This window comes from Haemaphysalis longicornis, unplaced genomic scaffold, assembly GCF_048455015.1.
Source record: "Haemaphysalis longicornis isolate Haplotype H1 unplaced genomic scaffold, Haemaphysalis longicornis Haplotype H1 scaffold_9, whole genome shotgun sequence".
In the NCBI taxonomy this organism is placed as follows: domain Eukaryota; kingdom Metazoa; phylum Arthropoda; class Arachnida; order Ixodida; family Ixodidae; genus Haemaphysalis; species Haemaphysalis longicornis.
In genome coordinates, this window is record NW_027526460.1 from 52,426,814 (window position 1) to 52,438,979 (window position 12,166).

General features: G+C 45.2%; 1 protein-coding gene across 2 annotated transcripts in view; it reads left to right on the plus strand.

The window, feature by feature from the left end:
- Positions 1-79: 79 nt before the first annotated feature.
- The window catches only part of Glu (structural maintenance of chromosomes 4-like protein gluon), a 55,315-nt gene continuing 43,228 nt past the window's right edge, over positions 80-12,166 (plus strand). The window contains exons 1-8 of one of the 2 annotated variants that reach the window (XM_077685651.1): positions 80-238; positions 387-462; positions 705-847; positions 1,964-2,155; positions 5,274-5,450; positions 6,954-7,118; positions 7,288-7,415; positions 11,363-11,503. In XM_077685651.1, coding sequence (XP_077541777.1) covers positions 399-462; positions 705-847; positions 1,964-2,155; positions 5,274-5,450; positions 6,954-7,118; positions 7,288-7,415; positions 11,363-11,503 — 1,010 coding nt within the window. In that variant the 5' untranslated portion in view covers positions 80-238; positions 387-398. The other variant, XM_077685652.1, reaches the window with a different exon arrangement.

Below are 12,166 nucleotides of genomic sequence, written 5' to 3' on the forward strand. Positions count from 1 at the left end.
TAATGGCGAGAAAAATTTTACTTTTTACAATATATGTTTTAGGTGAAGAAACACGAAAAAGCATTCGGTCGTGGGCGGAAGCGGCGGAAGGCATTTACCGTTGCGCTTACGATCTGGCAACAAGAATTTAGCGCGGATTTGGCCTGATTTGGCGGTTATTCGTGCGAGGTGCTAAAAATTTAATTTATGTGGTATTGTTCCTTTGAAGGTTTGCGAAAAGGTTCATCCGACCAGCAAGGTGACGTTTCGTGCTTGTAATTTTTGTAATTTCTTACTGAAATGAGCTCTTCATTGCTTGGCTTTTCTGTACGGGACGATTGCAGTCCCCCAACGTCTTCAGATTTGAATTGAAGTCCGGTTTTTACTCATTACTTTAAAATATCTAGCGCACTCCGACCATGACGCAAAACGGCTTTGCCGAAGACCATGACGATGAGCTCGAAGAAGAAGAAGGAGGTTTCCGTAAGTTCATGTGCTCTCTGTGTACTCCTTTACACCTTGTGTGCTCGCCTTCGGTTTTTCAACATTCCTTGCATATGATACATGTGTGCTCATTTAGGTGGCACTGTTGCGTAATAAAGTGGTTATTCTGTGTGCGTAGTTCGCTAGCTTTAACTTTCGGCTAACTTTCTTGGTCTCGCGCACCAGCTAGATGAAAACTTGCAATACGCCAACCTTAACCGGCAGACTTTTCTGTGCCGCAGGCATAGACGACATCTACGTCCCGCCGCCACCACCTGCTTCGTGCACGTTCGACCCGACCGGTCCCCGGCTCATGATATACAAGATCGAAAACATCAATTTCAAGTCGTACGCGGGCAAACGAGTGATCGGCCCGTTTCACAAGGTGAGAGCAACGGATATTTCCACGGAAATGCACGAGTATTCCAAAGGTGCGTGAAAGCTGGAGTCTGCTTACTGAATTATGGCGTTATATGGGCGACGTAAGCGGCGTACGGGATAGCTCTGGTTTTTATTTTTGTTGTAAGGCAATCTTCTCCACTGCTTAGCCCACGAACCTGAAACTGGCACATCTAATTTCTGGTAATTTTAAAACTGTGCGGCGTTCTGTCAGCCAAATATTACACAAGCAAATCGCTGTGTAAGATGCGGAAAAACCAATTGCGCTCTCTTCAGTTTTCCTCATTTGCACCCCTGGCATGGCCTAAAAGACGTCATTGCGGCCATGGCCGTTCTATTGGCTGCCGCTGGTCAACTTCACGGCTTATTTCTTGCATTTCCTGTGACAATCTGCCGTCGTCGGCGCTGTGTGCCAACCTCTTCTATGCCTGAACCTGTACGCACAGTTTTGGCGTTTCTTTTTTGTTTTGAGTGCACGCAGAGTTCTAGTGACTAACTCAATACTCCCCTTTCAACGAGACCATTAAACAACAAACGTTTATTGCTTCAAAAACGCCATACCAGCCTGAGTGCGCATTTGCGAGCAGGCAGCCATGCCTGCTTTTTTGTGGCACCAGACCGAAAATAGACCCCTCCACGTTTCGGAGAAAAGGAGAAAACTCCCCGGCCTGTGATATATCGAAGGCCGCCAAAGAGAACACCGCGAGCCGCTCCACTCGCCGGAAGAGAGGCGCATTGTCTGCGGTCGAGTTGATAGGGAACAATTATGCGCGATTTCTCATCGCGCGTAGTTTCGGTTATAGTGAATAAATTTTCACAATTCATGGCACATAGTTTCGGCGGTGATAGTGAATGAATGTTCATAATTCTTGCGGGAGAAGATTGCTGGGACAATAGAGTTTGCCCCAAAATACATTCCGAGTAGTCGATGGTACCCTTTAACCCAAGGATGTACCTGATGTCATGTTTCCTTCTTACCTCCCACCCCCCCTCCCCACTCTCCTTTGCTTTTCCTGTGTATGTGTTTGTGTGAACTAGCACTGAATGTGTGTTCCTTCTAAAGTTGACGTTCCCACCTTTATTCTTCCGTCCTCTCATTCAGAACTTCACTGCCATTGTGGGACCCAACGGCAGCGGGAAGTCCAATGTCATCGACTCCATGCTCTTTGTGTTTGGCTACCGGGCGCAGAAGATTCGGTCCAAGAAAGTCGGTGTTCTCATCCACAACAGCACAAACCACAAAAATCTGGAGAGCTGCACAGTGAACGTCCACTTTCAGAGAGTCATCGATGTGGTACGTTAAAACAGCTGCCCTAGAAGAATGTCATGTCCTAAAAGTTAGCTAGGGTAACAGGGATGTTTCTCTTTTATTCAATTTCATTCTTAAAGTCGTTTCTTCTTACTTATTTTAATTATTAGATTGCTTGTGAACGTAATTCCTTAATTCTTCTAAGTGTAGGGGCAAAGTCTAGCTCAAGAATATTATTTTCGCACATATCTCTTACTCGGCAGTTGTTTGTGGCTGTCATTATGCTGAAATGGCTATGGCAATGTTTATCCCTGTTACCTCCTCTCAGAGTTTCAGTGTAACAAATTTGCTTTCCCAGTACTTGGTACTACAGATAGTGAGTGAACCGGTTGCATATGGAACTTCTAAAAGTTTTACCTGATAATTGTTCTTCCATATCTTCCTATGCACTGAAGTGATCTGGAGCTATCCTGAAAATTCTTACACATAAAACCTGCTTCCATCTTTTAAACGAACAGACAACCAATTTTTGTTGAGTACATATGTTCTCTATCCCAAATGTAAGGGCATTCCTTAAAGCACCTTAAAGGAGTACTGACACGAAAATTTTATGTTCCACTTTTATTGCTTTTATCGATGCTTAATGGTCTGGCGAAGCCGAAACAGCACTTCAGCGCGCAATAATTAATTACATTGAACGGCCTGAAAATCTTTTGTTTCAAATTCCCGCGCTTTCATCCCGAAAGGCGCATATGACAGAATCCTGGCATTACCTCACCGCTTTGTGCGGACGTCAAAACACTGCGGAGGCCGGTGGGGGCGTTGTTTCGATAGCGTCACCGCCGTAGCTGAACGACTGCGCTGCCTGAAGGTGCTAGGCCTACCACTGCGGCGGAAATTCGATGACCGCTTTCAATAAAAGTCCTGATGGCAACTTCTATTACGATTCCGGGCTATATTATTGCTTCCTTTCCCGTGCGTGGAACTTTATTTTTGACAACAGTGCCTTTCTGGGGAGCGGTTATGCCTGTAGCTCTGGCTACGTGCACCCGTTTGTGAATGTGCCGGCGCCCGCTCGCGGGTCCGCGCCGCTGCGCACGTGAAGTGACGTTACGAGTTTTTGACGAGCGTTGTCGCGTCACTTCTTTTTCCTCTCATGGGGTGATGTCACGCTGATGTCCATTTGCTGAGTGCCGCTCCGTGCGCTGCTCCGTCAGCGTGATAAATGAGATCCCATTGAAGTATTCTTGGCGTCGCAGGCCGCTCATATTTCAGCTAGGGTACTCTGTTGAGTAAATGAACCAAACTGTGCAATAATATTAATGGCAAAAATTGGTGTCAGTACTCCTTTAACGAGAAACGGTTTTGCTGATAAGGCCCTAGAACTTTTTAAATCGAAATTTTTAGATCTACGAGCCATGTGTCCTCCCAAAAATGATGCTGGCAACCATGACATACAGTAGCGCGGCAGCATACTTTTGTATGAATGTGAGATGAAAAGTGATATTTAAAATCTTGTCTCCAGCTTTAAAAAGTGTGAATTTCAGGCTTTCTTATTCCTTTATGTGTTTTTTTTTAATTTACTATATTTTGCACGAAGGCGCCATCTGTTGGGATGAACGATAGGTAGAACATGACTTCACGTTGTGAAACGCGGCAGTTCGATTCTCCCCGGGTGCGTCGTCGTCGTCCCCCTTTTTTTTTTTTTTTTTTTTTTTTTAAGCTGTTGTTGGCATATTTGAAAACCGAAATTGAATATTTAAGCAGAAGAAATGACCCTGACTCTGACAGAATCATCAAAGCTGCTTCGCTGGGTCTGTTTTCTGAACACTGCCGTTGATTCTGGGCATGGAGGCTCAGCTAGCCATACTGAGAGCAACCCAGCGGCGTGTCTTGAAAATGTTGTTTCAGCAGTTACAGCATTTAAAAATAAATGTTTCAGCAGTTACAGTAGCTGCTAGGATTGCAGGTCACGTGACCGGGACACATATTGTAGTGGCAAGTTCCTACATTACAAACCGCCACCCTTCCGATTTCAGAAAGTTTGGTGCCAAATTAAAATTATTTCCTCCAGTTTGTTTTGTTTTTAAATTGCTTGTGGTTACCGGGGTGTATAAATTGCTGGCTTTCATGTGAGGTAGAGAACACATACGTGACAAAAATCAGTGGTCCATCCCTTGAAAGAAACGCGAACAGGAGGACCCAGTGTTTCATTATGTGACAAAGCAGCTTTGCCACTTATACAGTTGAACCCCTTTATAAGAGACACGTACCGGGGAGCAGTTTCTGTCTCTTATACGAGATGTCTCTTATAAGCAGGGAACCATGTTCTCACTTACAAATCAGACCCTAGTTCCATGTGGGCACCGTATGACTAAAATAAGCTCAAAAGAACTCTACAGCATGTTTCAAAAGATTCATTCTAATGAATGTTTGGCCCCAGAGTTTATGAAACTTTGTTTGCTTCATGACTGTATTTACACTGTTTTTTACAACCAATTCTACAAGCTTTTTTTCCTTTCCTTGTTTGTGGAAGATGAATCGTATATGTTGAGTTCACAAGCCTGATGAATAGCCAGAGCGCACAGCTTCTTCCGCTGTGTGCTCAGGCTATTCATTATGCTTGCAGTACTCAACATCTGCAGTGTTTCTTGATTGGGAGCTACGCGAGTGGGAGAGCCCGCATGTGCGATCACGCTCCATCCAATGGATGGCAGTAAGCTTCAACCACTTCTGTCAGTTGCATTTCCATTGGCAGGGCTTCTCATCGTCATTTCATAGCTGACTGAACAACTGTGTGTTTGCTGAAGTTATAATAAATAGCGACTGCAGGTGTCTGTCGTCCCCCTGTGTTTCCACAATGGAAGCAACTGCAATTAGTGACTGGTGGCACTGCATCTGAAGTTAAAATGTCTGTCACAAGCAAGATTATTGATTAAACTTCAAGGATGACTTGTCCCTTATAACCAATCTCCTACGTCCAATGTCTGTTATAAAAGAGGTCGATTTAATGGGAAAGATAGGGCAGCCAACCATGTGGGTGAATAGTGTCTCTTATACCCATTTGTCTCTTACATCAGTGTCTCTTATAACGAGGTTCAACTGTATAACATTACCAGAAGGTTGTCCCGCATTTGTTAATGTTGATAACTTTTTATTCTAGGATGAAAACGCTTTCGAAGTGGTTCCAAACTCTGCGTTCGTGGTTGGAAGAACGGCCCACCGTGACAATTCTTCGTATTACACGGTTGATGGCCGCCGCTGTACCTTCAAAGAGGCCACGAAGTTACTTCGGTCCTTTGGCATCGACTTGGACCACAACCGCTTTCTCATCCTTCAGGTTAGCTTCAGAGCTTATGTTTACACCCTCACACTTTACCCCAAGTTTACACACTAGGTGCTCTTTATATGTTTTTGACTGATTGTTTCCAGTGCTTTTTTTTTTTTCTTTTTTTTTTCTTTTCGGTTCCTCTCACACTTTATGCAAGATGTATTTTAACCTGTAAATTCGACATACAGGTAAACCTGGTGATAAATATTAAGCGATCAGGTCATAATACCCCTGTCTCATTGCTACTTTAATGTCATTCAAAGCACATGACACCTGTATGACATTGGGTTTGGCCGTGAGGGGCAAAACAAAAATGTCATTTGATAACGATAGCTAGAAAAGTGGCGGAATTGCAAGATGATATAAATGCTTCTATAATATTTTATAACCTTTACTACTATAAAGGCAAAACAGACCCCCTCCCCCTTTTTTTTTTTTTTTTTTTCTAAGAAAGGAAGATTGTCCCTGCTCTTGGCAGCATAAGTAGACACAACAAGCCGAGACAAGTCGGCAATGAATCCGTATTTTGTAGCAGCAACATAGCAGAGCCTTGTGAAGGTGTTGTTTGCCTTCTTTTTCTTCTAAAACGGCATTCAGAGATTGGAAGATTGTTGATTTGGTGATAGTCTTTGGACGGCGGGCTCTCCGGTTTATTATTAAATTCCCTTGTTTAGCATGGGCCACTGCTGTTGAGGTTACTCATTCACTCACCAAATGCCGTTTGTGTCTTTGGTATTCTCGTGTGGCACCGAACTAATGGCGTTTACAGCTAACGCCATTCGTTGTAAATGACATTCTATTTGCCCTGTGACAGGGTTGTAACTTGCATAAAAATAAGAGGGGTGCGACACGATACTCGGTGGCATCAACACCTTGGTAAACCAGCAAATGAGGAAAGGTGTAGGGACAAGTGGCGGTGCCATCGAATTTGTAACTTAATTTGTGTTTTCGCAAATCTTCACATTGGATTCGCAGATCTTGTAGGGGCCTCTCATAGAAAATGTTAGCGTGCAGGCTCATTGTGAATGTACGGAAAATGATTTTGGTAAGCTTTAACATGCTGCCCTCACATTTGCCTTGTACTACAGGGAGTAGTGCTATCTGTGATGTCGCACTCAACACCAGAGTGATGTGAAAAAAGAAAAAGAAAACTGATTCCTGCTTTTTATGTTACTTTCTAAGCAAGGAAGGCTCCTTTTGTTATTAAATAAGCCTAGCGAAAGCTTCAAAAGAGGCTTTCTTTTGAAGCTTTTTTTTTTTTTTGTTTTGTTTTCTGTCTGTCTAGCCTAATGTTTAGCAATTGAACAATGAGGGCAGCTTTTGTCATTAAATAAGGCCAGAGAGCTCCAAAACAGGCTTTTTTGTGTTCAAACAGGAACGTAGTCTGTTTTTTGTGTGTCTAGTGTATTGGTAAGCAAGCAAGCTGGTATGGGGTAGTAGGTGCCTTCTTTGGCACGCAAGATGGCTGTGCTGGCGCAACAACACCCTCCCCCCTTATCCTGTCCCCCAAAGGGAGAAGTGGAGCAGATTGCCCTGATGAAGGCCAAGGCGCAAACGGAGCACGATACGGGGATGCTGGAGTTTCTGGAAGACATCATCGGCAGCTCCCGCTACAAGGAGCCCATTGAGCTGCTGGGCAAGCGTGTTGAGGAGCTCACTGAGGAAAGAACCGAGAAGGCAAGTATGAATGCGGTGCTCGGAGAAAGCTACGCAAAGACCCCGAGGGGGCCCGTTCTGCTGCATATTATTTCTAAGATCAGTGACTGTCTGCCGTTTCTATTTCTGCCGTCTACTTTCGAGGTACTGCCTCGTAAACGTTAACTTTTTCCCTCTCCCTGGCCCACAGCTCAACCGAGTCAAGCTGGTGGAGAAGGACATGGAAGAACTGAAAGGGGCCCGGGACGAAGCTGTCGAGTATTTGAAGCTTGAGAATGAGATTGCCACTGTGGAGAACCAGCTCTATCAGCACTACAGGTTAGTGGGGCCACGTGCGTCCATGGAGTGGTCACTAATCTCTATTTCAGTCTTCGCTGCACTAATAAGTTTGCGTCTTTAGCTAGCCCATAGCTTGGACAAGTGGGCACTAATATTTCATGCAAGTTTTTTATTGTTTATTATCTTCAGATTCACCTTCGATAAAAACAAAACGAACTCTAAGCTTGTGTGGGGATGGCAAACAAAGCCTTTCTCAAAATTTGTTCCCTGTCTTGTTCAACGAGCTGCCCAGCTAAAACACGCTGCAATAAACAGTAACACATTGCAGTTGCCTTCCCAGTGGTCGCGTACCACGCTCGAACGAGTGTAAGCTCAGGAAAACAGACCTTTGTAAGGCAACAATGATGCCTTTTGGCAAAATGCTACCAAGCACACATTGCTCGCTTCAAAGAAAAGGAACGGCACTAGTGATGAATTTGCACCACTTTTGCGGCAGTTTCACTGTTTCATGCTTTTTGTTTTCGTAGCAATGGGAGCAACGTCAGTGATGTCACATTGTCTCTTTTAAATTTCGGCAGCGGCGTTTTAGGGCTGACAGGCTGACTTTCTTTTTTATGTTGTGAAGCACTCAGAGCTAATCTATTTTGTTTCCTTATGTAAAGGCCCACAAAGACAGAATACAGGCTTGGTTTATTAAAAAAAACTGCCTTGTCCCAATAACAACGATGCAGATTTTATCAAAAAACTTCGAACAAATAATCAAGGTTTAAAGAGCACATATGAAGCAGTGCTGACTACTCCCCAAACACTTCCTGGCAATTTCTCTGGCGTCGCAGAATGCATGTGCGATTGGCGGCCGTGGACCTAAGCCACCACCAAGAACCGGACAATCGTAGTGGGGTCTCAGGTTCTGTCTGATCTTATTACTTTGGAACCCCGATAATACGATTTTCAAGGGACTGCGAGAAAGCATCGTATGACCGGGTGTTGTACGACCAGGGTGCGGGTAAATGCCGGCCTAGTAGACGATCTCGCGCGGCAGGTGGGCTAAGAACTTATATACAGGGGTGAGACAGCTGCGCATATTGCGCAGATTTGATACAAATTTGTTTTCCTGCGCCAGGCTGCTCCAAAAGCTTGAAAACTGGTAAAATTGCGCCAAACTGCTCCAAAACAGTCTGTGAGCCAACGATTTTAACGCTCCCATCAGTTTCAGTGGGGAAAAATGCTTACTGACCTCATAATTTTCAATTACCCCCAAGGTGATGCTGTTTGTAAAAATTAATTTACTGATCATTCAATAAAAAAAAACTGCATAAAATGGTCCCCGAAATAGTTTTTTCCTAAGTCACAATGTCGGGTTGCACATGTTATATTCTGTATGTTTTTAAAGGTTTCCCATCGAAAATCATTGCAAAGTCCTGTATAAAAATACTAATGTTTACTGAGGCGACAGAACTTTTTCAAGTTAATGACAAAACGGCAATTTTCTGAACGCCGTGTCTCCGGAATGACATTACGTACGTACACGGGGCGCCGCCATCTTGGTATTGTGAGGATCGGAAAACATGGCCAGCGGGCGAGGCAGTTGCTCGTAGTTCAGGCTAGTTCACTCTAGTTAAGGGAGACCGCTCTTCACAGATTTCTACCGTGCTTTTGGTTATGGGGGTGGCTAGGTTTACATTTAGTTTGATCTGTTACGGGAAGATGCGCCACTCGAAAGGGGGAGTTCATAGAAAACAACGTGGTGCCCACGAATTCACTGCGTTTCGTGTGAGGCGCGGTTCGCGCTTGAAGTGAAATTTCGGACTCATTGCGTTGTTATAAAACGCGGAGTTATTGCTGCCTTTGACAGCGAGCTTGCGAGCGGCGGGAATCGGACGGTCGACACTTCAAAAGGGGCGGCGCAGGCTACATCGCCGAAAAATGTTCAAGCAGTGTCCGATAGCGTGACGGGCTATTTTATTGCACTCTAGTAATAATATTTCATCAATGTGAAGTGAAATATAATGCAAAAAGGGAGATGGCTAAACATATCAACGTTACTCAAATTACGATCGATCGTAGTGAACGTGCACCTTAGTGTTTATAATGGGAAAGCTGGTGGGGTGCGACGACTGGCACCTCGCTTTGCGCAACTTTTGCCGTGGCTCTACACTTGTGCTTAAAGCCGAGTCTGGGATTACAAAAATATTAATTTCGGCATTCCCATGATAATACAAATGCCTTGCGAGTGCTTAGTTTTTTCATTTGTTATTTTCAACAGAACTCCATGCTATCTATACATAGAGTCTAAGAATTCAAAAATGGCCCGTAAAAAGGTAGTGCATTTGGTACCTCGTGATATTCTGGTAGAAAAACTTTATTAAGAGGCTGTTTCAGTGTTGGATACATTCAAAACCGATTAAAAAGTGCTCTTTCCCCCCCGAGTTGCCAAAAATTTGATTTTTTGGGCACCTAAGGTGACATAATAAATGTCGTTAACTGCTCCAAACCAAGGTTCTTCTGCTCCAAAATCGAGATTTTGCTGCTCCAAGAACTGCTCCCAAACTTGATTCAGCTGTCTCACCCCTGTATATACAGTACTATATGTAGTGCGTTCTCGTGTGATTTGTGAACCTTTATCTGAAATTTTAAGTTAAAAAAAAAAAGTAAGGCCTATGTTGCGCCCCCCTCCTCTACATGCGTCAGAGCTAGCCCGCCAGACAAGTGCCACATGCTGTACGACACCCGTGCCGGCCGGCACCATGCGTGCACGAGATAAGACCGTTGTGGTCAAATAGATCGAGAGGGGAAAAGGCGAGTGTGAAACTGCTAAGTGAAACGGACGTTGGTACTAGGTGGGAAAAAAAAAAAAAAACGGCATACCCGTACATGGTGGAGACACCTTTTGAACGGTCCCGTGCCGTCACTATTGGGTGAAAGTGCTCAACACATAGCTGTTTTCGTTTCCCACAAGATTCAGCAACGCGAAATAGATGATTCAAACTTTGTGAGTAAACCGTGTTGCGGTGAAAATTATAGCGCAGTCTTGTGCAGTGACTTTCTGCAGCGGCCAGCGAGTGACCCAAAATGGCAGTGCCAACGGGAACGTGTCTCCATCCTTGTGGCGGACGCGCATGAATTGAGACACTGTACTAAAGAGAGGAGCGGAGTGACAACGCGGCTTTGAAAGACACAAGCACAGATATAGGGAGAGAGAGCGTCTCGAAAGGAACAACTTAGATGGAGCAGGCGGGGAAAGCGGGTGTTCGGTCACTGCCGTGGGGTCGCGTCACATGTGTTTTCGCGTTCTGCGACAGCTCGATGGGAGCTTCAAATTCGCAATCCGCCTGCCGCCTGAACTTCTCACGGTTAGTGCGTTGGCATACTGCTGCCGTGTGGGGCCGTCGAAGGTCAACTCCCGCTCACAAGTACCCGCCTGCTTGCTTGCGTCTGTTCAGCAAGTGGTCTGGCCCGCATTCGAACCTTTGCACACAAAGCAGCGTCTAACGGGGTTTAAGAATAAAGAAAGATCGGGATGAGGTGGCGAAGTGGTGTAAAATGTGGGAAAAACGCCGGTTTATTCGCGCCAGGGTCCGTCGTATGAAGCGGACCGCAAGCACCTGAGTGTCAAATCATTGAGGTTTTTGATGCATTGTTTCTATGGGGAGTTTGCTGGGACCGCGGTGATCCATTGTAAGAAACGGGTCGTCGTAAGTCCGGGGCACGTATTAGTGGGGTTCCACTGTACTTGAATTCTAACATGCAGTCAGCACACTAAAAACCATGCTTTTAGTGCTGGCCCATATGTGTCTGTAGCGCGAAATTTAGAAGTCTTTTGTGGCTGGAATGGAGACGAGTGAGTTACCAGAAGCAAGTTCTTTCAAGTTGAACAAAGTTGTATTCTGTCGTCACGTCCCCTTTAATAACACCTCCCCCCCGTCCTGTTTGAACTGTGTGCATCGTTCCTGATCCATCGCGTCTCCCGATCTCTCCCCTGCCAGGTTCAAGGAGCAGGCAGCGGAAGCTGAGGCTGCCAAGCAGGTGGAAGAGGGTCGCACTCAGCTGGCCGACCTCCAGAAGGAGCTGGACGCCCAGCTGCAAGCCAAGAAGCAGCAGGAGGCCGAGTTCAAGAAGGCGTTCAAGTGAGAGCTGCGTGCAACTTCCTTTTTAAGGGGGGGACGCGGGTCTTGAGGACATTTTTGTTATTTTTTGACCTATGTGCTTGAGATTTACACATTGAGTGTATTTTTCAACATCCTGAGCACAAACCTGCAGTCAGTGTATATGGGGTGCAAGTTTAGGGTTGTGCAACATGTTATGTCACTTTGTTTCGGGCAATTTTTTTCATTATGTACCTATGAAATACTCAAATAGCTTTTATCCCTTTGTGCTCTAGAAGGACCAGGGAGTGCAACTATACCACTGCAGTAATTTTAGCATGGTTTATGCCAGTGTTTCTCAAATGGGGGTCCGCGGACGCAAGGGGGTCCGCGAGGGCATTTCGAGGGTCCGCGAAGCCTTCCCCGACGCTCTCCCGGAAGCCTCCCACCCCATTCATTTCGTCTTTTTGCTAAACCTCGCTGGAAATGCGAAAAGGTGGCTTCACTGCATGACTCGTACGTTTAATTTCCCCGCGTAGCCCATGTTTTAACTTTTTTTTTGCAAGACATGAAAACAATGCGTAAAAGCCAGACACACAAAAGGCTTGGTGACTCTTGGCTGCACGAGCGAATTGTTCGGCAATATTACGTGAACAAGGATAAAAGTTACATAACAGGCTGGCATTGAATAAGAATGTTGGTGCA